Source organism: Coptis chinensis, chromosome 1 (assembly GCF_015680905.1).
Source record: "Coptis chinensis isolate HL-2020 chromosome 1, ASM1568090v1, whole genome shotgun sequence".
In the NCBI taxonomy this organism is placed as follows: domain Eukaryota; kingdom Viridiplantae; phylum Streptophyta; class Magnoliopsida; order Ranunculales; family Ranunculaceae; genus Coptis; species Coptis chinensis.
Genome location: NC_141456.1, coordinates 58,187,535 through 58,213,679, shown reverse-complemented (window position 1 = coordinate 58,213,679; position 26,145 = coordinate 58,187,535). Strand labels below are relative to the sequence as shown.

General features: G+C 40.4%; 1 protein-coding gene and 1 long non-coding RNA gene across 3 annotated transcripts; both read right to left on the bottom strand.

Annotated features, from left to right (window-relative positions):
- Positions 1-1,715: 1,715 nt before the first annotated feature.
- On the bottom strand, positions 1,716-26,145 carry LOC147524692 (anthranilate phosphoribosyltransferase). Of its 2 annotated transcripts, XM_086604047.1 has the most exons (10): positions 25,294-26,145; positions 24,746-25,224; positions 22,805-22,962; positions 22,460-22,543; positions 22,327-22,379; positions 10,742-10,823; positions 9,620-9,727; positions 9,363-9,486; positions 9,117-9,202; positions 1,716-2,045 (listed from the first exon to the last, which is right to left on the bottom strand). In XM_086604047.1, exons 2-10 carry the CDS (start codon positions 25,155-25,157, stop codon positions 1,824-1,826), a joined length of 1,329 nt encoding a protein of 442 aa, XP_086460173.1. In that variant the 5' UTR covers positions 25,158-25,224; positions 25,294-26,145; the 3' UTR covers positions 1,716-1,823. The 2 variants fall into 2 exon arrangements, with proteins under 2 accessions (XP_086460173.1, XP_086460177.1); XM_086604051.1 differs by lacking the exon at positions 25,294-26,145 and having other exon boundaries at positions 24,746-25,248.
- On the bottom strand, positions 18,008-20,713 carry LOC147524693 (uncharacterized). The gene is made up of 2 exons (XR_015197085.1): positions 19,488-20,713; positions 18,008-19,414 (listed from the first exon to the last, which is right to left on the bottom strand). It is a non-coding gene; the product is annotated as an uncharacterized LOC147524693 (long non-coding RNA).

Below are 26,145 nucleotides of genomic sequence, written 5' to 3'. Positions count from 1 at the left end.
GGTTTTCGAAATTGTGGGGGAGCCGTCTCCATCCTTGGTAATAACGTAACAACACAATTCACAGCACTGTTTTTAACGTAACATCCCTAGTTTTTTTAATATTTTTTTTGAGATATACTCCATTAATCCCTGCTCGTCTTTCGGGATTATTACCGCGCCCCTCGGTCTCTCCTTCTGTCAATTGACTAATTGCACATAGCCATATATAATAACCTCCAAATCAAATTCCATTTAAGTTAGATGACACGAATTTTAGTCTTGACGTCCTAATCTTGAGCTGATGTCTGATGCCAAACTTAAAGAAAAAAGCAACCCTTATTTGGTAATTGGTGCAATCCTTTGTTTATTTATTTTTATTGTAATCTCTTATCATTTACTTATTGTCTTAATTCTATGACCTTTAACTTTTTCATAATTCAGGTCTTCTTAATTTCTCGTCATTTCTAAGTTCTTACTGTTTTCTTCTTGTGTTGATTCTAAATGCTTAACTTTAGGAACGGATCCAACATAACCAATAGATGCTCTTTTGTCCTTTTACTCGTGTATTTACAATTTTGCATGCTTAAATTCTTGTACCTCCCATGCAATGTTATGTTGTACTTTTCACACAACAGATTAGATTTAAAAGTTTTTTAAAAAGTGGAAGGAGAATCAATTCAGAATTCAAGATGGCTTCCTGTAGTTTTGCTTTTCATGTATCGTCAGCTCAAAGAACCTCCATCTCTCCCAACCTCGATGATCTAAAAACTTCTCTATCTTCAGAAGTACTGGTTGTAGTGACCTAGACTCAATTTGTTGGTTCCACCCTAAGATTCGGCCTTTAGTTTAGTATCCATGCAGCTTCCCTTGGGAATCACATGGGTTAAATGCCCTTTCCTCTCTCTGCCTCTAGCTTAAGCCAGAATAAACTAATTTTTTTCTTTTCGCACGAAAGCAAGAGAACATATATTACTTGGTCAAGGCAGAAGCTGGAGCAGCTCTACTTTTATATTTCTTAAAAGTGGTAGGTATTTACTTGGTGCACACCTTATTTTCAGCTTAAATTTACATAGTAACTTTAAATTTCCCGACACATGACAGAATATATGTAAATGTATTTTTACATAGTCATATATATCTAAAACTATATTTATATAGTCATTGAAGCTATGAAAACTTAAATTTACATAATAACTTTTGGGATTGAAAATTTTCCGACGACACCAGACAGAATATAAATTTAAATTTTTCTATGAAAAAAAAATTTATATGAAAATTTAAATTTAAATAGGTTAAAAAGACTGTGTAATTTTATATTGTCATATGTAAATACAAATTTACGTAGGATGACGTCAGCCCAGTTTGTCTTTAAGCTGAAATTATAAATAAAAATTGATAACGTCAGCCCGGTTTTCACAGGGATATTTTAGTCTGTTTTGGCTTTGATGTTATGTTTTAAATAATAGAAAAGTTTTATGCATTTGTTCACTTACATAGGGTTTTTTTGTGCAACCAATTTAAGTACCAGGGAGATTAAACCCATTGTCTGGTTTATAAATATATCCTCTAGTATGAGGCACGCTAGTATGGTGGCTGCAAAGTTCCTGACTCTCTTTTCACGCCCTAAAGTCCAGTCAACATTTTCCGTGGTATGAATAAGATGTGCATCCAATAATAGAAATCTGCACTCAGCTTTTCGCTACCCAATAATATACAAAGACAAGGTAATACTACGATTTTTTCTACTCGTCCCCTTTATTAACATGTGATAACTGATGCAAGTTGGACAAGGCATTTCAGCCTGACAAACACGGAGAAAGATAGAAAAGCATCACCTGTAAGGTTTACTTTACAAATTGAGAAATTTTTATGTAGTTCAAAATCCTTTCTGTAGCTTTACCACTATCAATTGCCTCTCTGGCTCTGTTAAATGCTGAAGAGATGTCTTCTGCTCCATCACATCTTAGCAAGTGGTCCACCATTCCAGCATTCAAGACTATCCGGTCATAAGCTGGTCCTCTTTCACCACGGAGTGCTGCTAAACCCAACTCTATATTTTTTAAAACCTACAATCGACAAACGTGGTTATAGAAAAAGAAAGAGAAATACAAATATAACAAACAGATTGGAAGAACAGAAGAAACAGGCAAGCAGTCAATATAATCACAAGATTAACACTAATTCCCAAGGCCACAGAACAATTTATATTGGCTAAAGGAGTAATACAAGGTTTAATGGTTACTTAAGAAAAATTAGAATAAAAGCTTGTTTGTCCCGCAGATTAAAATGTTGTGCAACTCTAAGAATGATGCTGGGATGCACTAGAAAGCTCATTGAAGATTGGACCACTGACATGTTACAACAAGAAAGTTTGAAAGCTGTAAAACTTGAATTATATTATACTGGATCAGTTTTAGTAATGGTTTTTTTTTTATAAGTTAAACTTTATTAAGGAAAAGTGCATAAGCACAAGAGAAACTTACAAAGGGTGAGATATAGCAGTACATCAGTGAGTGAGTTCCTCACACAAGACTACATATCTGCCCAAAACGGAAAGAAACCCTTACATCAAGAATCACTCATAGACACAAGATCACCCTAGACCAGTACACAACCAAATCTCCAAAATGATAGTTCCTTCTATCTAAAGATGATGACATCTAGTACCACAACAAACCTTTTACTTCGAGTATCGTTTTCATCATGGATGGTGCTTTGTGTTTAAAGATAAGATTGTTCCTCGTCTTCCACAGCACCCACATTACAGCATATGGTAATAATCACCATAAGATCACACCAAAATTGTTACCCCTCCTCCTTGGGACCTTGGCCATCTTGACAGCAAGTCCTCCACCAATCCGACCTATGCCAACACAGGAAAAGCCACTTTCACAGGCTGCATCATAAGTGCCCAGAGTTGAAAGGCGAAAGGGCAGTGTAGAACACATAGCACATGTTGGAGATACAATTGTGCCCCTATGAATGAGAGCATCCGCAGTCAAAGTACACACATGAATGGCGCCGCAGAAAAAGAATTTCACTTTCAAAGGAATGGGGACTTTCCACACCAACCCAGAAGGGAAAAATCGAAGTTGTGTGCCTGGATTTCGACTTTGCATCACTAGAATTTAGTCAAAGAATTTTACTGTGAAGCCACCTTCCTTTGTACCACTCCATATGCACCTATCCTCTTCATTCAATAGTCTCACTGAATCTAACATTAATGTCATATCCACATATCGTTGGAACTCCCAATCATTGGTCTCTCTTCTTAGAAACAAATTTCATGTCATCTAATCATTATCGGAGTGTGCAAACTCAAGAATTTTACCTCTATTGTTTGTTGTTGCCTGGTAAACGAGAGGGAATTGCTATGCCATGGGTTTTTTGCCACCCAATTATCTGACCAAAAGAGGCATTTGCGTCCATCACCAACCTTGAAAGAGATCTCACCCTTGACATCTGTAAGAACATTGAGGATGCCCTTCCATAAGTCCGTAGGCCTGTGTAGTAACTTTAGGCCACCAAGAATGCACATCATCACCATACTTGGCACTGATAACATTGAGGATGCCCTTCCATAAGCTGCATCCGTAAGCCTGTGTAGTAACTTTAGGCCACCAAGAATGCACATCATCACCATATTTGGCACTGACCACATCACACCACCAAGAATGCACATCATCATATATTTCCATATCCATCGACCTAACAAGGCCTTGTTCCTAAGTACCAAACACCAAAGATCAAGGCCTCCTTCCTCCTTAGATGAGCATACTTTCTCCCAAGAAATCAAGTGATATTTTCTTTTCTCCACTGTTGATCCCCATATAAAATCATGAATTAATCGTTTGATAACTTTAGCTACGCCTTTCGGAATGGTGAGGAGTGACATAAAGTAGGCTATATAAAACACTTTGAGCCAGAATCAACCTCACCCCCTTTGAGAGTAATCTCATCTTCCAACCCCCTAGTCTCCTCTGAACCATTTTGAGAATCGGGTCCCAGACTTTCTTGTTCTTAAAGGTAGCACCAAGAGGCAGGCCTAGATACCTACAAGGTAGTTTCCCAACTTCACATCCCATAGTTCTCGCAGAGTCCTCCATATTCTCCACCCTACCAACAGGATAGATAGAAGTCTTAGCCATATTTGCTTTGAACCCCGCAATAGCTTGAAAAACTAAGAGAATGGCTTTGATCACAAGCAATTGTGGTACCTATGGTTCAAGAAGGAAAAGGGTATCATCGGCAAACTGAAGTATAACAACTTCAGACTCATTTGAATTTGGTCTAAACCTTTTTATGTAATCCAATTTCATAGTTTTTGTAACCAATCTGTAAAGAGCCTCCATCACCACATTCAAAAGGAACGGGGAAATGAGATCACCCTTCCCTCTTTGGCTTCGAAAATACCCTGTTGGAGACCCGTCCAGTTCCTATAGTTCTCTCCTATAACCATTCTTTTAAGGCAATAGTCTAAGAACTCCCAGTTGACATGGTCATAAGCCTTTGCGATGTCCACCTGACATAGAATTCCACTCTCCTTATTCTTTAGGCAGTAATCGATGCACTCATTTTCAATTAACGGCCCGTCAAGGATCTGTCTTCCCCCTACAAAGCAACTCTGCTGGCTTGAAATGATAGAAGGTAGCATTACACGGAGTCTTGTTGCTAGCATCTTCGAAATCACCTTATAAATACCCCCTACAAGACTAATTGGTTTGTAGTCTTTTAAGGAGTTGGCACTTAGCACCTGTCTTCTTTGGAATGAGGATGACAACAGTGGAATTGTTTCTTCTGTCTATAGAGGAGTTGTCCTGAAACTCTTTGACCACTGACATGAAATCTTGTTTAAAAAAGTGTCAACATTTCTTAAAAACAACCATTTGAAACCCGTCTGGTCTCGGAGCTTTATCCCCACCCAACGCATTCAACTCTGCGATACCTTCCTCTATGAGCTCCATATCCAAATCATCCAATTCAGGTCTAACCACCAGATCTTCGGAATAAAGGGACTCATAGAACTCAACGATGTGGTCTCTAATCTGGCCTTTGTCAGTCACCTCGCTGCCATCAATCACTAAGCTGTTTATGCTATTGACTCTAGCTCTCGCATTAGCTGTTTTGCGAAAAAACTGTGTTGCTCTCTCCCTCTTTAAAATACTTTGACTGAGACTTCTGCAGCCAAGAAATCTCATTCCTCTACATCAACTCTTGTAATTCACTCTTGAGATATGCCATATGCACCTCCTCGTCTGGTGATAAAATTCTACTTTCCTCCTTGATATCCAAATCATTGATCTCCTTAGATTTGCTATTAATAAGCAAATCAATTCTCCCAAAGGTTTCTTTGTTCCACACTTTTAATTTCTTTTTCAATTCTTTGACTTTTGACCACCATATAAAACTGGGAGAACCGTCGAAAGAGAAAGACTGCCACCATTCTTCCTTAAGGTTGACTATATCCTGATCCTCGAACCACATTAATTTGAATCTAAAAGGGATAGACCCCCTATTAGATTGAGTGCAGTCTAGCACAATAACCCTATGATCTGACAAAAACTTGGGAAATGTCATCTCCTTAGCATTTGGGAATTGATCGTCCCAATCAGTGGATGCCAAAATCTGTCAATACGACTCTGGCTTCTGTAATCTGACCAAGTAAAGAGTGCACCATACAAGGGATAATCAACTAGACCATTCCTATTCACAAATTCATCAAACTGTAACATCAGAGTAGTGATTCAACAACCTCCATCCCTCTCATAACCAAAACGTATCATGTTAAAATCTCCACCCAAACACCATGCCAGGAGAAACCACCCCCGCACATCCTCCAATTCCTCTAAAAAGTGAACTCTTGAAATGTCGTCATTTGGCCCGTATGCATTTTTCATCAACCAGGTAAACCCATTTGCTTTCAAAGTACATTCCACTAAACAAGAATAAGCCCCATGCAGATGGTCTCCACCCTCCACAAAATCAGAATTCCATGCAATTAACATACCTCCAGAGAGACCAATTGCTGGAGCATGGGTATATTGCCATGGGTGGCGCCAGAAATCATCCAACCAGTAGCTCAAAACTTCCCCCAATTTAGTTTCCTGTAACATCACAATGCTAGGCTTGTACTCGCTCATAAAGACCCATATGTTATTACAAGTTTCAACATTACCAAGACCCCTACAATTCCATGACACTAGTTTAAACGACATTGTCGTCATTCAACTCCCTTATCTCACTTAGTTCCACTCTTTGTTGAGTTCTTCCTGATACACCCATTTGGTCTTGTTCCCTCGTGTTCTCTGTGACTAGTTCTCCAAATAATCTGACCAACCCATTCTCACCAGACCAAGAGGAGACTCCCAAATTTCTTGCAATAGGCACTACCATGAATTGTCTACAGACACTGAGGTCATCCGCATTTTGGCAATTATAAAGTCTGCTTGCCAAATTGCCCGCGTCAATCGAGCTAACACTTCACCTATTTCATCCATGCCTCTGAGATTCAGCCAAAAGCAAAGTATTCCCGCCTATGTGGATGGGTGTACGTGGGGAAGAACAAGGAAATATATTCGATGTTGAGGTGGAAAGAGACTGAATACTGGTGTTTGTCGACGAAAGAGATTCTGCAAATACCCTCGAAGGACCTGATTCATGAAAATTTCCACTGGACTTCATATGATTCATCTTTTTTTCATCTTCTGCCTAACCACATTCCACCATCTCATAAGCCCATTGGAGCATGCAAAAGAGGTCCAGCCCTTATCTGTACCCATATGTCTACCCGTGGATGAATGGGCCCTTCTTCTGAATCTTGGGTTTTGAATGGGCCGAATAGGCAGAGACAGCCTCCTGTATATGAGAAACCATACTGGGGCCCGATCTTCATATTCAGCATCATGATGAGCAACAATATCAGCCATAGAGGTCATATCCACACTGACAGCATGTTGGTCACTGGCAAGAGTGGTGAGAGGAAGGTCATAATCAGCACCAGCACATTCGAAATTCGAATTACAAATAGATGGGGTTTCCTCCACTTCGTTTTGAAAACCAGGTGGTTGACTTGGTCCAGAACACACATCTACATGGCTTGTAGCATCAGCCTGGTATGTGTCAATAGCAGAAGGGGACACATGTATGTCCTCTCCCTCCATTTCATTAGAGCTTGACACCTCATCATCACCAACAGAAACCGGAGTCGCAACAGAATCATTGGAGTTCGCCTCCTCTTCTGTAGACGCAACACCGGCATTGAACTCAGCTCTACCCAAATGGGAAAAACATATCCTCACTCTTCAATGTTGATAATGCGAGGGAGGCAGCCCAGATCGGCAACCTGCACCTTGGCTCTAATTTTGAATCTACAGCAATCAAGGGGCACGTCATCAAACTCCTTCACGTGTCCACACTTTAGCCAAAGAATCTGCAATGTCTGCTATTCTAAGATGTAGATGAACCCCCACAAAATTCCAAACCACCTCCTTCCACATTATAGCTTCTCTAGTATTAGCTCCCACTTCTGGATTCCACTTTTTGAAACGGATATTCCCACACCAGAACTCAAGAGGCAGCATCTTTGATAGTCTATCAGCTTCTGACTCGGAGTTCAAATCATCCATGATCCTCAAATCAGCTTGACCGAACTCCGCTAGAACATTTTGCTGTACCCATCTCCAATCTGGAATGCCCTTCGATGCCGAACAAAAGATAGTTGAGGACCACCACAAAGCATTAAGAACCATACAATTAGAACTGATCTGAATAGTGGGTCTCCTAACAGACCAGGCTCTCCCCTCTGTATATATTCTTTTGGGTGTTGTTTGAGGTAATCGTTTGTCCTTCTCCAACAAGGGGAGGAGGAGTCACCACCTCTGCTCTTGATCTTGAAATGGACTCCGGTGATTCCATTACCTTCAGTAGTTTGGACCCCACTTCAGCCCACCCTTCATTATTAGTTCCAGCCAGAAAACATAAGGATTTTGGTTTACCATTTCTAGATCTGGTGATACCCATCAGGTAGATGAAATCACCTCTTGTGCTGTTGTGAATCGTCCCTATCATCTTCGTGTGTTCGTCCCAGTAGGTAAGAGGCGAGCCACGATTAATGGACCCCAGAGAACACTGACATAAGATACTACCTAGCCATCTAGCACTCTTCAAAGATGCACTGCAAGAGAACACCCCCTTTCTTCCTCTTTCAGTAGAGTAACTTCCTCACCTCCGGAAGACTGGTGCCACCATTCGAATTCAAAAGATTTCCCTTCCACCACCGAGAAACTCCTTCAGTGACCGTTGCGCATTGTGTTGGTTAAGATTAATTGCTCTCAGCTCACTACAAACTCATTGGGTTGTTGTCCTGGTTGTTCTCTAAGAGAAAAGGGTCTATTAGAAATTGTCTAAGATTGGGTTTTCTATTCATCGTCTGATTAACTCATACTGAGTTGTGTTAGTACTTACTACTTACTAGTCAATTTCTTGAAAGTGAGAGCCTGATAATCGCATAACAGGACTGTGAGTGCATTTACTAACACACTCTACCTTTAAAATTGCAAAGTAACAGTTTTGATCCTGAAGAATTTGAAATCGAAGTCAGTCTCCACTTCTAGCATAGCACTGTTTCTTCACTAAGCTCCATATTACTTCTATAATGTACTATATTGATCATGCTTTCCGCTTTGCTCCTTGGCGCTTCAATCACCCCATCTCCATAGTAATTTTCCCATTCTGAGTACAAGGGAATTCTTAATTCTATCACTTGTGTTCTCTATCTTTTTTAGTTGCAGGCAAGGGTCTGCTATGCCCTTAATCTTGTATTGAGGTGAAATTTTGAAGGGCTAATCCAAATATGTTATGTACTTGCTGACAGGGAAAAAAAACTCAAATATCTTATCTTTTCAACTAAACTCATTCTGTTCCTAGTTTCCAGTCACATTTATGATTCAATAGTGTAAGTAGGAATGTTTAGGATGTGTAGACATGTCAGTTTGAGAAAGCGCGAGTCAAGTAACTGATAAGCGAAACAGAAACAAGTGGTATGCCAGCATGTTGACTAAAAAGAAGCAACTTTAAAAAATTGAAACATTGGCAAGAGAAGAGCAAAGAGAAACTTGCAAATAGAATCGAAATCTCACCGATCTATCAGTTCGAGGAGTATCAGTCTGTTCAAAATCATAATCTGCAGGATTCACCACAACTTTGAAAATCTCACGTGAGACACCTGCAATTCAATGAGGACCACTTGCCATATTCAGCTCAAAATGTATCTCAACTAGCATAATGCCATAATGTAGTAATGTCATCCAGTTATAATCCATCAAAAAGTGGAGAAAAAGCTACAGCACAAAAAATCTCAAACGAAGCAGAAGGATGACTCATACCATCACCTCCAGAAACAGATGGATAGCTCAACGAACGGAAACCAGAGCAATAGTTCACTGGAAGACCTTTCGATGCACTTCCGGATCTCAGTTTAGTTGTCATCGAGAGTGCACCTTCTTCACCCTACACCAACAGCACAATGAAATTACTCAACTACAGCAAACTCACTTTAAGCAACCCAAAGGTCAAGTCTATGGAAATTCATAACATGAGCCATATAAGCATTAAAGTTTCTGATATACTACAAGATGCCAACCTTCACCACCAGACCTGAATGAACACCTCTTCTTCGTATAAGCATTAACAAAGGATCCTCATAGCCCTCATGATAAAATCCAGAAACAATAGCTTCTTTGCCACGAGCCTGTCAATTAAGCAACTAATTTAGTGCAGTAATGGCCAAGAGTAACTCCTTTATTAAACGATATTGAAACAGTAATTTACGATAACTGGGAGAAGATAAATATATCGAGAACACAAACAAACACATACATAGTCGTCGTTTACACCTAATCAACCTATATGAAGAGTCGGTTTGCCAATAGGATATCATAGTTCTTGCAATTCAACTTTATCATAACTTGTCGGTATAAGTACTTCAAATAATTTGTTCTATTATAAGGAGTCTTCAGCAGATTAGGAATTTGATTTCGGTCAGATGCTAGGGGTAAATGTCGAAAAGAGCAAGGGAAAGATACTACAATAGGTGGAAGATGTTGACAAAAGCAAGGTGGAGGAAGAGATGATAGGGTTCATAACTGAAGGTGCCCAGGAATTTGTCGATAGAAAGGATGAAGAAGGCGAAGAAGGCAAACTTGATTTTGAGTGCTCTGACAAAATCGAGAGTGATGGGGAGGGAGAGGGTGGATAGGATAATTGATGGAGTGGGCACAGAATTGGAAGGTTGGGAACAGGGAGAGGGTGAACTGGGTGATGGTGCGCTGGATGGTGCTGGTTTTAGCCTGGTGGCTACTTCTGGGATGCTATCTTTCATTCTTTTTTGCTTTTGTTGTTGGCTTTTCTTGCTTTTCGTTCTTTTTTGGTCCTTTTGTTTTGTAAGGGAATTCGGTCTTAGGTTAGTAGCCCCTAGTGTTGATGTAATTTTTTGCATTATATCAGTATATTGTCTTTTATCAATCACAAAAACAAAATTTCAAGCCTCAGCACTGATGTCAGTGGTCTTTATATGTATGTGTGAGCTTTTTTTTATTTACGTCTTCATTTTCATCCATAGACTCGATCCTTTTCCAATACAAATAACTCGTCAAAATTCTTGAGAGCATTGTAGCATACAAATCTGCATGTGATACAACTTTTATACAGAAACAAAACATACATACAGAGGTAAGCTGTATTAAAATTATTAGGAGAGACTCACCCTAACAAATTGTTGAACTTTTTCAGCTGTTGCAAGTGGTGGGCGTTTCTTCATGTGTTCTCTCAATGCTGCTAATGAATACCTGTAAAAGTAACAGTCTAAGTTAGTACTTGGAGGGCTGTTTTTTAATAAGTTTTGTAACTAGCAGGCATTTGTCAAAAAGAAAAATAAGAAATTTGATGAATTTGGACACTGGAACCACGTAATGATCTACTCAAGTAAGACCATACTATAGGGGAGATTTCCCGTCACTGCACAGATGACACGTGTATGGGAAATAACCTAAGGCTATAGATGTCAAGAATGAGACGAGGACCATCGGATCAATTCTGTGAGTAAGTAATCTCGTGCGTAGCACGAGTGTTTAGTGGACATGTGTCAGGCACATGACTGACCGCCTTCCAACATAACAGTTACCCCAGTTGTTAGGACTGATGTAGATAGTTCCTGAACAGAAGAAAACTGAAGATGGCGATCTTTGATGATAAGGAAGGAATCGTGAAGACATATCTTAAGAGTTACCTTTTAGATATAATCTTCCCATACACGATGGGACATTATGATCAGCAAGAAAACTTACCTCTCATAAAGATACGGTATAGATTCAGACTTCCATAAAGAGGGAATTCCTAAGAGGAAGATAGAATCTAAAGATGGAAGGGAACTCACAAGCGGTGAAGACAGCCCTAACCCCAGGACTCTCAAAGCTCTTCCTATATAAACCAGAGAGATTTCACTTTTAGGAACTACGCAAGATAGGGTTTGATTCTCCATAATAAACAAGGAGATACGTAGACAGCCGTCAGACGGTTCAACCCTGAACTCACAATCATCTCATCCCTTCTCCATTCATTTAAAGGTTCCAAGATCACAAGGCATAGAGGAAGATCAGAGAAAACTCGAAAAATCCCCTACATCTAGTGGCACGGTCTGTGGGGACAAAAACAGGTAAATATTCGTTTCAGACGATTGATTTAGCCTAAAACCTATTACTGTTGTGATGGCAGGAGCAAAGAAAACAAATGGTGGAGCTACCACACGCAGCGTCGCTGTGAGAGAAGAAGAGCATGAGACATGAAAGGGGGGCAACGCTGGTCACCAAGACGCGAACAACCCCCTCCAAAGACCTATGACCAGTACCGACGCACTAGCAATTCCCGGTGCAGGCCCTAGGAATAACGCTCAAGAAGAGCGTCAAGATGGTGAGAATGCTATCCTCACCAACCTAGAGTCTGTTCAAGCAAGCCAGGCAGTACAGGCTCTGGAACAGCAAAAGAGCAATCTTGAACAAGAAGTACAACTGTTGAGGCATTTGTATCAATCTGACACAGGGAAGGAGCCACTCATCGATCTCGATGATGAAGACCTTCCAGAAGGTGGTCGCAAAGAACCCCAGGCGTGGGGGTCCAGCTTGACGCGAGACATCTGAGTCAGAATACAGCAACTCAAATGAGGACTCGGATACAGCATCCGAACCAAACTCAACCGACCAGGATCGTGATGTTGACCCTCGACACAGAAAAAGAGCTCAGACCAAGAAGCATTCTACCAAAGAAGCTGCATGAAAAACTGAGAAGAATAACCTGATCCGTCAGATGCATCGAATGACAGGCAAAGGGAGAAAAATGCAAAACTCCCTTGTTCAATCCGTCATAATGAGGGCAGGCAGATCTCTTTCGCATCACGGGTGATGTGGAAACCATATCTCCGTGGTTACAAACAACCGAAGTTCAGTGTCTTTAGTGGCAAGTCAGATTCGGTGGATCACGTATTCAAGTATCGTGCCACTATGGGACAATATGAGAGATATGATCATGTCATGTGTCAGGAATTCAAAGCCTCCTTATCTAGATCTACACTCCAGTGGTACCACAGATTACCTGAGCATCAGATCAGGTCCTCAGAAAAACTATTTAGGATCTTCATAGACAGGTACTCATGCAACAAACATTAACTTAAACGGATCGATGCACTGTTCAACATCAAGAAAAATGATGGAGAGGCATTGAGATCCTACATGCAACGGTTCATGAAAAGTTCAATCCAAATCGAGTTTTGTGATTAACAGACTGCTATAATAGCTTTTAAACAAGGGTTGGATGAAAACCACGCCTTATTCGGATCTCTCTCTCCAAGAAACCACCCCGTGATTTAGAGGAACTCCTTGACAGGGTTGAAACTCATGCAGGGTGGGAAGAAGATGTCCTGAACAGACGTCAAGAAACGAAGAAAACTAGTCGGACAGTTCCTGGAGTTCCTCAAGAAGGAAATGGAAATTCTTCCCCTCAAAAATCAAAGAGAGACCGTAATCGTGGTCGCCAAAGGGCTGAATCCCCATCAAAAGGACAAATGCCCAGAGGGCAATACCAAAATGTAGCCAGTAGTGCTGATGGAAAGCAACAGAAGAAGCCACGTGTGGAAAGAGCAGAAGAAACTCTTCCCTCAATGGACAGAAACTTCGCCCCTCTGAACAAAATGTCAGATGAGGTTCTGGACTCGATAAAAAATCAAAGTTACCTCAAATGGCTAGCTCCGCTTAAGCCAGGTTTCCTGGGTACCAGAGACCAAAGCAAGTTCCATAAGAGTAAGAGTTACAACACCAGAGCCTGCAGGACCCTGAAAAATTAACTACAGGATCTGATTGAAAAGGGGTATTTGAAGCAATTTGTGGCACACCTAACGCACAAATGCAAGATCTACCGGAGGAGATCAAAGACGTCGATTCGGGACCCCAAGTACTAGACCGCTCAACGTCCGACTCCAGATAAATATAATTTCTGGTAAAACAAGTAAACGAAGTGGACAGGTCACTGACAAGGGTGCACGATATCAAATGCGCATCGCCAAGCAGATGAGGATCATGAATAGCGGCCGACTACTGTGGAGCTCAGTCAACGTCGCAGGCCTTTAAAAAGATCCGCTCATTATTTTCATTGCCGATCGCCTTTAACATCCAAAGTCCCATGAGGATCTTGGTGGTTCTCACACTCCCTATTGGAGATTATGATTTGCATCGCATATTAGTGGACCCAGGCAGTTCAGCAGATGTACTCTACTATGATGTATTCAAAAAGTTGCAGATCCCTGATGCAGAGATGGTTGCCACCAACTCCAACCTGTATGGATTCAGTGGGGACAAAGCCCTCATAATTGGGGAGATCCAGCTACCTGTAGCCACTGGTCCGGTAACTTTTATCATAAATTTTGTTGTGGTAAAAGCTAACACACCATATCACATGATTTTAGGCAGGACCTGGCTACACAGACTCCGAGCCGTTCCCAGCACCTATCACAAGTATCTAAAATTTCCACATCATGGGAAAATTGAGACAATCAGAGGAGATCAGGTGGTCGCTAAGACGTGCTATGTTTTGGCAACAAAGCAGTCCCCACTCCCTTTTGAACCAATGGAGGTGGAACAACCCGCCAAATAGCAATTACAATTGGATTCCCCTCTCCCGGACCTGGTCCCAAACGAGAGGGAGGATCCCCCCTCACTCGAGCCGTTGGAGGAAGTGGATATTGGGGGCGGCAGCTCGCCAAAAACTACTTTCATCGGCACCATGTTGAGTTCTGAAGAGCGCATGGCTCTGATACAGTTCCTTCGAGAGCACAAGGACGTGTTTGCTTGGTCGTTTGAAGAAATGCCAAGAATTGATCTCTATGTGGCATGCCACCGACTCAATGTCTGCAGTGATGCAATAGTAGTCAAGCAGAAACCAAAGAAAATAGGTGCTGACATATCCAAAGCTGTAAAAGCCGAAGTTGAAAAGCTGAAGGCAGCTAAATTTGTCAGATAAATCAATTTTCCCACTTGGATTTCTAATATTGTCCCAGTAAGAAAGAAGAATGGTAGAGAATCTGTATCGACTTCACAGATCTGAACCGTGCATGTCCGGGCGACTACTTACCCTCCGCCAATTTAATTGATAAATTGGTGGATGCAACGGCTGGACATGAACTGTTGTCTTTCACAGATGAGTCGTCTGGTTACAACCAGATCCCCTTGCATGAAAAGGACCACAAGCATGCCAATTTCACAACCGAGGATGGCATGTACTGCTATCAGGTCATGCCGTTTGGATTGAAAAATGCAGGGACTATATACCAGCGATTGGTAAACAAGATATTCAAAGGATTGATAAGTAACATTGTGGAGGTGTATGTAGACGATTTTTTTATCAAAAGCCTAAGACGAGGATATCATCTCTCCCACCTGAAGCGTGCATTCGACATTCTCAGGGAGTATCGCATGAAGCTCAACCTTGCAAAGTGTGCTTTCGCTGTCTCATCAGGGAAGTTTTTGTGGTATCTAGTTACTAAAAGAGGAATAGAGGCAAACCCAGATTAAATCCGGGCACTCCTAGATAAGAGGTTCAAAAAGTTACGGGCAGATTAGCAGCTCTGAACAGGTTCATCTTTAAGAGTTCAGATAAGTGCAAACCTCTCTTTTAGTTACTGCGAAAGAATACCTCATTTGCATGGACAGAAGAATGCCAGAAAGCATTTAATCAACTCAAAACATACCTGGGGACACCACCAATCCTTTCCAAGCCAGTTGAGGGAGAAGTCTTGGGTCTTTATCTCTGTTCGTCTGACTACAGTATCAATTCTATACTAATACGCATGGATGAAAAGAAGGTTAAAAAACCTGTCTATTTCTTGAACCGCACGCTTCTTCCAGCAGAAACAAGATACCCAAAACTCGAAAAGTCGCTCTAGCACTTGTTTTTGCAATAGAGAAGTTGCGACCATACTTCCAGTCCCACACTAACAGAGTAATCACAGAGTACAAATTGCGGTCAGTTCTAGAAAGACCGAACAGGTCAGGGAGGCTAGCAAAATGGTCTATACAACTATCAGAATATGATATTATTTACGTCTCCAGAATCTCAGAGAAGAGTCAGGCACTAGCAGAATTCTTTGGAGATTTCTCAATGACCTACACAGGGTACGACTCAACTACCCCCAGTTCAGATGATCGCATCCAACCTGAATCTCTAAAAACCGTCTAGATCCCTGGGAGCCAAACTCCGGGTGGCGGTTGTTTGTGGATAGATCTTCGAATGACAAAGACGAAGGAATTGGAGCTGTGTTAGTCACTCCTGACAATATGCGATTGGAGAAATCCATCCGGTTAGGTTGGAATGCTTCCAACAACGAGGCAGAATATGAAGCCACTCTTTGCCGGTCTCCACAACGGCCATTGATCCGGGCTCGACACACCTCACAGCTTTTAGTGACTCACAGCTGGTTGTTTTTCAAGTTGATAGTGGATACGAGGCCAGGGATAAGCGAATGGCAAAATACCTGAAACTGGTAAGGGGCCTTCAGAGCAAGTTTGAGAACATTCAGTTCTATCAGCTGCCTCGGTCAGCCAATAGACACGCAGATGTTTTGGCATATGTTGCCTCAATGTTGGGCAACAGCGAGTCTCGTTTAATCCCTATCGAGTTCGAGGAGAAATCTAGCATTCAGTTCCCAGTTACAACAGTTTGTGTTGTTCCAGCCATTACTCCAACTTGGATGGATCCATATAAGTCCTACCTCAAAGAAAAGACACTCCCTAAAAATAAGAGTATAGCAAGGTGTCTGCTTGCAAAAATACAAAGATTCACCCTCGTAGGAGACGATCTGTACAAAAAGTCATTTCTGGGACCTCATCTCAGATGTCTCTCCCCAGATCTAGCTGAACAGGTTATGTGAGAAGTTCATGAAGGAATTTGTGGCAACCATGCTGGGAGCAGAACTCTAGCTCTCAAGATCCTAAGGCAAAGATACTTTTGGCCTTATATGCAAAAGGATGCGCAAGTTTTTGCCGGCAAGTGCAAAAAGTGTTAACGATTCGCTCCACTTATCCATGCTCTAGCAACAGAACTGCACCCATTGGCCAACTCATGGCCATTCACATAGTAGGGAACTAACATTGTAGGACCCCTACCACCCGCTCCTGGCAATGTCAGATTCTTGCTGGTCGCAACGGATTACTTCACCAAGTGGATAGAAGCAATTCCCCTTATCTTCATTCGAGAACAGGACGTCAGAAAGTTCATTTGGAACAACATTGTTTTGCGAGTTTGGCATACCCAAAGTTATCATTTCGGATAATGGGGCTTGATTAAGCTAGAGGGACGGGTTCTTTGAACTATGTGAGGAGTTTCACATCACCAATCTGTTCTTAACTCTAAGATATCCACAAAGCAATGGCCAGGCTGAAGCCTCTAACAAGGTCATCTTGGATAACATGAAGCGTAAATTAGATGACACGAAAGATTTATGGGTGAAGAATCATTTAAGGTCCTATGGGCGCATCAACTACCCCCAAAGCGATCGGTGGTGAAGTCTCTATTTTCACTAACCTACGGAACTGAGGCTGCCATACCTCCAAACTGGTAGCTCCCACTCAGAAGTCAGATGTTGTGCACACTTTGGACAACGAGGAGCTGTTATGTAGAGAAATATATCTCCTAAATAAAAAGCGAGAAGGTGTCGCACTTCGCTTAGTTGCTAACCAACAGACTTTGAAGAGATCATATGATAAGAGAGTCCGGATTCGATCTTTCAAAACTGGCGATCTGGTCCTCCGTGAGATCCCAGAGCCCAACGGCAAATTTGGACCTAACTAGAAAGGACCATACATCATCGACAAGGTTGGTCGAATTGGTTTTTACTACCTACGTACTATTGAAGGTAACGTTCTTGTCAAATCATGGAACGGACAGCACCTTCGCAAGTACTATCAGTAAATTGTTATTTCATGCTTTGTTATGCATATTTTATCATCAATAAAGTTCTTCACCTTGCAATCGAATATATTCTTTGCACGTTCTTTATTATCTTCAATGGACTAAGCCTTTAGGGAATTATTTGCTCACTATCTGTTCAAGAATATTGTATGCCAATTTGTTTTGGAACCAATGATACTGAGTAAGGGAAAGTCAAACTGTCAGTTCATTTTCGATACAATGCGTAGAAGCGAATGCGGTTCTTTTAAACTGCAAATATCCTCGATGGGTTAAGCCTTTAGGAAATATAACCACACTTAACCGATTCAAGAAATCGTATGCCGGTTTGACTTGGAGCAAGAGATAGTGTTCTTGCGAACCGAATCGTATGCCGCCATTCTGTGCTCTCAAAACATCAAACGCAGGGGTTGCTAGGAATATCTGGGTGGGATCCAGATCCTAGCACACCATCATTGGCCTAGAACAATATCAACATGATGATACTGAGGAAAACTCCTCCATTGCTGTTCAAGCGATACCCTTTTTATTTTTTAAAAAATAGATTGGACCTATCGTTATTAAACACAGTGTTGTGCTCATGGCACCGAATTACTTTCGCAAAGGCATGTGCCTCTATGCGATCGAACTCTCTGTTATAGTTAAGTTGAAATGGCTCCCATAACATCCTGATCAGATTCTGGTTATGCCTCATCTTAATTCGTTTAGCCTGCTAGGGTCACCTATTGTTGTTCCAAATAAACTTTGGGGGCAACAGGGGTAGAATATGCACAGTAATATATGTAATATAACATAAAATACTTCAAAGGCATACATAAAATAGAAGAACTGCAAAGCTCAGTAAGTAAAAAGCATGCATAAAATAGAAGAGCTACAGAGACTAGTAAAGTAAATTATATGTGAGCTACATAGCTCAATATTACAGACATATAGAATAATTGTTTAAAAATTGTTTTTGTGAATCATCAACTGAAAAGCTTATAAACCAGGGGTAGAGTCAAACTTTGGTTCACCATCAATGCTTGCTATTGCACCAGCATTAGAAACTCGTGCTTCACTCTCAGGAACAGACTGTGTGGTTGGATTAACTGGAACGGTTGAAGGCTGAACAAAACACTCAACTGAAACTGGAACTGCCAAAAAAGAAAGTTGAATGGGAGGCATGTCATCATCAGTGTCTTCTTCAGAGGATGAGGAAACATCAGGCATAAGTTCTTCCTGGATAGTTGAGATACTGGTGTCTAGATCAGGAAACAAGATGAAAGGGTTGGTCACTCGCCCCTGAGCATCCAACTGAGAGACATCCAGTAGCCTCAATAGCCTCATCAAACTTAACTTGTCTGGTAGCCTCGAACGACTCTTGAGAAACATCAAGTACTCTCAGAGCAAAGCGAACGGCATTTTCAGCTGACCTCTTCCTCACTTCCTTCACCACTTGAAAATAGAACTCAGAGGTCTCTGCCAAGAGGTCACCAATCTTCTTATCAGAGCGAAGACGTTTCTCTTTTAGAGCCCTCTCATAGCCTGACATGATCTCATTTGCATGGGCAATGGTTTGCCCAAGTGCTCTCGTCTCAGTGTTCCTACGGTTAAGTTTCCCTTAGACTTTGTCATATTTTGTTTGCAGGGTAGTGAAGTGGGCGCGCAGTTCCAAAAACTTCACTTTCCAAACGACAGCATCAGCAGCTCTTTTTTGGGCTTTCTCCAAAGAGCTCCGAAGGTTGGAGATAGTGTCTCTCATGTTCCTAAAGCCAGTATCAGATTTCTTATCTTTCGCCAAGAGCTGGTCAACCTGGATCTACAGCTCTGCAGTTCTCTTCTCAGCGACCTCTTTCGCCCAGATCAGCTCACCGATAACCATGGCATCAGTGGATGAATCAGCGGAGGCCGCAAAGATGGGGTCTTTCATAGCCAATAAGTTATTCACTAACTAGAGAAGAACATAGGATGTGTAAGAAACACAACGAGAAAAACCGAACACTGAACAGAGAAAAAAGTCTTACCTTGGCAAGGTGAACAGTACACCAGCAAAAGGACAGGTCCAAGGTCCCAACTATGTTGGCTTCAGCCTTGCCAACAGGAAGACGCGCAACTTCCATAACCCCAAGCGCGATATCAACATCTTTAACAGAGTGCTTGTTGGTAACAAGTAGTTCATCAGTTCGTCCCCAACGCCACATCTCCCTCTCATGGGAATATGGAGATCTTGGCGAAAAGAGAATGGCGTCACTCACCCCCCCTCCTATCACTGGATCAAGGAGGAGGAAGAGCGACAGTTACAGCAGTGGTTTCAGCAATACCCTTCCCCTTACGATTATCAGAGAGGGGAGGGTCAACAGTCAGAAAGACATTATCACTAGTTTGTTCATAACCTGTAGAAGGAGAAGAAACTGGAACTGGTAGAGGTACAACAACATTCTTACAAGACTTAACAGGTGGGGGAATACTAGCAGGAACCTTAAAAAGTGTATCATCACTAACAAAGAGAAGGCGAAACTTCGTTTTCTTACCAGAAATGGCAACATCAGAAGCAGTATCAAATCTCTTCACTTTAGAACGGCTAGGCTAGACGCACGCATTCCCCTTTTGAAATTGCTGGCCGCCAGAATTCATGAGGCAGTTTAGGGCCCCTCCCGCCAGTGATCACACAATCATCACTAACAGCAGGCTCCTGAACTGAACCCGACGTCGCAGCTTCACTAGAAACGGCCTCCGAACTCTTCTCCTTGCGGTTTCCTCTTTTTCTAGTAATCAGAGATGATTCATCCTGAACTGGAAGAGGAAGAAGTCTGGCATCCTGATCAACAGGAGGAGGAAGTGTTGTGCGCCCATAATTCACAGTATTTATCCCAAAGGGGGAAGAGCCAGGAATAAGTTGCAACAATTCTTCAGTAGACATGTTGAGATATTTAAAAAGATGGATGGGATCAGGAACTATCACCCAAGCCAACATCTTCTGGGATGTGAAATTTTGCGCGGATCAGTTCCAGGTAGGAAAGATCTCCGAAGTTTACAAGTGACCAATTGGGATTCATGGTCGAAAAAGATAAAAAGTTTCAAGCTTTGGTTAAACCATAACGGGAGATCAAAAAATTCAGTATGCAGAAAAAAGTAGCAGAAGAGATAATGCAAGTTCTCTCACCAGATCTCTTATATACAGATAAGATGGACGGTTAGGATGAGCCCAAGCGGTGCGTCTTTTCGGGGGTGAACTGCTATCATTATCTTTTTAAAATAATGGTGCTCGATTGGCCGCCTTTTGAGCCTTAATTAGTTGGGTATGTCAGCAGTTCCCAACAGTTTTGGAAAAAGAATTCTCGCGCTAAAAGTAGCGTTGCTTCAAGCGCCTACGTACTAGATGGCACGAGAGGGGGCATCTATAGGGGGATTTCCCGTCACTGAACAGATAACACGTGTATGGGAAATAACCTAAGACTATAGATGTCCAGAATGAGACGAGGACCATCGGATCAGTTCTGTGAGTAAGTAATCTCGTGCGTAGCACGAAGTGTTGATGGGCGTGTGTCGCAGGGCACACATGGACCGCCGCCTTCCAACATAACAGTTACCCCAGTTATTAGGAACTGATGTAGATAGTTTCTGAACATAAGAAAACTGAAGATGGCGATCTTTGATGATAAGGAAAAAATCGTGAAGACATATCTTAGGAGTTATCTTTTAGATATAATCTTCCCATACACGATGGGACATTATGATCAGCAAGGAAACTTACCTCTCATAAAGATATGGTCTAGATTCAGACTTCTATAAAGAGGAAATTCCTAATAAGAAGATAGAGTCCAAAGATGGAAAGGAACTCACAAGCGATGAAGACAGCCCTAACTCTAGGATTCTCAAAGCTCTTCCTATATAAATCAGAGGGATTTCGCTTTTAGGAACTACGCAAGATAGGGTTTGATTCTCCATAATAAACAAGGAGATACGTAGGCAGCCGTCAGACAATTCAACCATGAACTCACAATCATCTCATCCCTTCTCCATTCATTTAAAGGTTCCAAGATCACAAGGCACAGAGAAAGATCACAGAAAACTCAAAAAATCCCCTACATCCACCATACCATTATGTGGAAGTCGAGACTACAAACAAAAACAATCTTTGGTTTTGTCTGCTTAGTTACTTTTAAATTATCTTGTCCTAAAAGTTATAGTGTCTTTGGTAACTAGCTAATGATAATTAGAGTGAGTGAGATTGTGAGAACCCATGCAAGTGATGGAGGGCAAACAAGGATATCTTGTGACCTGAGTTGTAAAGACAGAGTTGCACACAATCTGTGACAACTAGGGATGCCAACCTAGTTCAATTTTATTCAAAATCCTCTCTAGGTGTCGCTTCGTATCTTTACTGTGCTTTTACCTTCTTTGCTAATTAAGAAAAAGGTCATTTAGCACAAACAAAAGGAGGCAAAAGATTCATAAAAATACGACAGTAAAACATCTTCTTTGCACTATCCAGTTCAAACCTGTACCAGTGACACTGTGTATCAAAGTATTAAAAGTAGAAAGCACCAATATCAGTTTCCCCAGACTTGTAGATGTTATTCATTTATTATTTAATTAGTATTGTTGTAATTATGTTTTATTCTTTTGCCAAATATTTCTGGGAGAAAATAAACAACTGTCAAAACATTGCGAACACAAAACAAGGTATCTTGTTCATGAAGAAAAGCACAATTTTATTCTAACTTCATTTTCCCAACAAACTCTTAACCACCCCAATCCCTCCCCTGCTCTTCTTTTTGTTGATAAGCAGATAAAGTTCGAAGTGAGCATAGGTAAACACACAAAAAGGCTAAGGATGATGATGGGAATAGATTATCTTACATAGACGGACGAGCTTCACGCTGACTTATGTACGCGAAGCCAATTTCCTCATCCTGAATTAGAAGCCACATGAATCAGTTAAGAACATAGTAGACTTGCAGCAAACTTAGAAACAAGAGAACCAAAAGTGCACCTCAAGAAGGACTTTTGCCTGCAATGGGGATAAGTGAGTATTTGCTCCCATATACCTCAGCATTTGTTCTTCCGTTACACCACCCTGAAAACCTTATCATCACAACATTTCAAAGGAAATTCACTCCAGTTACACTTTAAAACAGAATCCCTAAGAATACATGTAGTGGAAAAAATACTCTAGATACAGTTAAAAACACGTCTGACTGGTACTCTAAAATACAGTTATTGAGCTTCCCTTGGAAGGAAGTATCAATAATAATCTAAGGGTAAAGAATCCAATGGGCATAAGAAGTAAGAGATATATACATTTGACAAAATGTAAAATACACCAGTTTGTGCTGACCTTAGGGGACATCCATTCCACACCATGCAGTAAGCAAGATTCCCCATAACAGGCTCTCACAGCAGCAACAAATAATGTGCTCCGGAAGAAACGTGTATTTCCATCGTAAGGCTCACCATAATGAGTCAATGATTTAACATCAGCAATTGGAGTAGGACCTGACGGGAGAGCAAAAATAAGAAGAATGCAACTGAAATAGGAAATCAGCAGCCCAAAAGGAGTAGGAAAAATGGATCGATACATTCTTTAGTTTTGCTATTCTTATACCAATATGGCAATTCAACAAGTTCAAGACAAATGAGAAACAAACAAAACTAAGAGAATGTAAATGTAATTGGGAAAAAAAATAAACAAAAGATAAATAAAATTCCATATGAAACCTAAATGAGCTTGTTTAAATATGACGTATTTTGATTCCTATAGATCATACTTCTGCATTGAAAAGTAAGATTGTAAGGATAGACTTTACATGACTATGATTAAGCAACTATCTGTTAGAATATATCATTATATTCTACAGGATACAGGTGCAATATATGATATGTTCTATAAGATGCAGCTAGAATATATATCATCTAGAAGATATCATATATTGCAATATCGTAAGGCTCACCATAATGAGTCAATGATTTAACATCAGCAATTGGAGGACCTGACGGGAGAGCAAAAATAAGAAGAATGCAACTGAAATAGGAAATCAGCAGCCCAAAAGGAGTAGGAAAAATGGATCAATACATTCTTTAGTTTTGCTATTCTTATACCAATATGGCAATTCAACAAGTTCAAGATAAATGAGAAACAAACAAAACTAAGAGAATGTAAATGTAATTGGGAAAAAAAATAAACAAAAGATAAATAAAATTCCATATGAAACCTAAATGAGCGAGTGAAATATGACGTATTTTGATTCCTATAGATCATACTTCTGCATTGAAAAGTAAGATTGTAAGGATAGACTTTACATGACTATGATTAAGCAACTATCTGTTAGAATATATCATTATATTCTACAGGATACAGCTGCAATATATGATATGTTCTATAAGATGCAGCTAGAATATATATCATCTAGAAGATATCATATATTGCAGTTGTATCCTGTAGAATATAATGATATATTGTAACACTTATATTATATGCTTATAGGAAATAGAATACAGTTATATATTGATACTTTAGTCTATGCAAGACTATATAATGTTTTCTATAGATATAAGAAATCACAAAAAGTAACTTAAATTTCAAATGGCATTAGAAATTTCGTACTAATGATACAGTATACAGCTACGACAGATCACACTCTAGTGACCAACAAACGGAAAGTTAGTTAATTGCTCTGCGACATGTCAAATTTAATCTTTCTAAGAATAGTTCTTTAAAGTTTGATTCTGGGGAGATTTTCTAGCACATAGAATAATTATTAATTGATTATCAAACAGTATGACTTTTGGCATGTAACATTCCATCATGTAAGACCTGCATATCTGTACAACTACTTTGTGAAACATGTGTTCCATATGAAACATCAGCAGAGGTAACGCCAAACAACTTGCTTACTTAGTAGGATTTGACTACGTATATACAGTTATCCCATACAAACAAAATACATAACTAAGTTTGATTCTTTACTCTGCAATAGCTGTCTGGATTTACTTAAAATACTCATAACAAATATAGAATGTTGAGATATATGAATAAGGGTCACAATTTTAACTTTAAAGGGATTGTCACTTGTCTTTAGTAAGTGCATAGACTATAGAGCTAACCCTGAAATGGCAAGATTGATATTCAAGCACATTAGGCGCAAGGCAAGCACCTACGAAAGACGCTAACATTAATCCATTTGGATCCTATTGTGCATAAGTGTACTTTTGAGTTCATGACAACATCATAATTCACTTCTATAAACAAAATTTAAAAAAAGTTGGAAAAAACTATTACCTAATTCATCATCAAAAGCAAGGCAATGCGCTTTAAGTTCGCGATCAGTTTCTCTATTCATCCTTTGTCCAATAAAAAAGGCCGAAAGCAAAGACTCTCTCACAGTTCCCACCATCTCATCTTCTAAAGGAAGAACATCTCTTAAAACTCCCTTCACTTCATCAAAACCAAGATGCCCACCAGCCAAAACTTCCCTAAGAGCACCAACTAATCTCATCTCAGCACTTCCATTTCCAACATACTGAGGTCCAATAGAACTACCAAATCCCATTATCGAACCTTCCGGATCAGCTATAAACACCACATCATGTGGTAACACCCTAACCAAAACCGGCCAATATTCATCCATTGCCTTCTTCTCCCCTTCACTCCATTGAGTAGCTTCAGGAAACACATTTGCCCGTATCGTCATTGCCCCGAAAAACGCCCCCAGTTGAGCTCTGGAAACTATCTCTTCACCATCTCTCAGCTCCCCTTAGCTAAACAAACACACACCCCAAGTCAACAAACAGTAAAAAAAATACACACTAACTTAAAATATTTCATACCTGATCTCAAAATGGTGTCCAAGACTTTATAAGCTTGTTCCTCAGTAAGTGGTCTAGTTTGAGTTGGTCCAGTACAAACTTTACCCTGGGCATCTAATACAATTTGATTTGGTTTTGGTATTTTCAAACTTCGATAAGATGTTGAAATTTCAGGATTGGTTTCAAATAGACCCAATTCGTTATCATTTGTTGTTGAGTCTAATGCAACTTTTGGAATGAAAAAGTTTCTGTTATGTGAAATGGGACAGTTAAGGTTGTTATTATTTTTGGTAAAAGAAAGTTGGGTTTGTGAGTTTGTTGAGATTTGTTGGGGTTTGTTTTTTTGGATTAAAGAAAGGGAAAATGAGATTGGATTTAAGAGTGATTTCATTGCAAAAAATTTGTAGATTTTTGGGTTTTGATTGTTTTGATGAAGAAATGGGAAAAAATTAGTTCGAGAAATGATATTTTAGAACTGGTTACATGATTAAAGATCTGCAACCGTATTTATTGACCGTGTAAGAGATTAAGATGATGACTAAGCAGTGTTACTAAAGGTTTTGAAATTGAGAACCTGATCTTCCAAGATCTTCAGGAGAACTTGGGATAGTTGGAGATGCTGTATATAAACTGAAAAAATTGGAGTTTCTGCTGGGCCAACACTGTTGAGGAAAGCTGAGATTACAGTATTAGCTACAGCTTTGACCGTAGAGCGTGCAGTACAGGCATGATGGAGCTGTGAAATATTAAATCTCTCTCCACGAAACAGTTAAAACCGCAAAAAGAGTTGTTTTTTATGTTCAGGGTGTAACAGTGACAAGAATTGAGAAAAGAGGATTTAACTCAAAACAGAAAAATAGATTGTATTCAGTT

Bases quoted from the DNA above. Each gene is read 5' to 3' on its own strand.
- LOC147524692 (XM_086604047.1), bottom strand. From the start codon at position 25,157: ATGACGATACGGGCAAATGTGTTTCCTGAAGCTACTCAATGGAGTGAA. The intron at 9,203-9,362 runs GTATGAGTCATC...ATTGAATTGCAG, and splicing joins ATCTGTTTCTGGAGGTGATG to GTGTCTCACGTGAGATTTTC. The intron at 2,046-9,116 runs GTGAGATTTCGA...TGTCGATTGTAG, and splicing joins CTCCTCGAACTGATAGATCG to GTTTTAAAAAATATAGAGTT.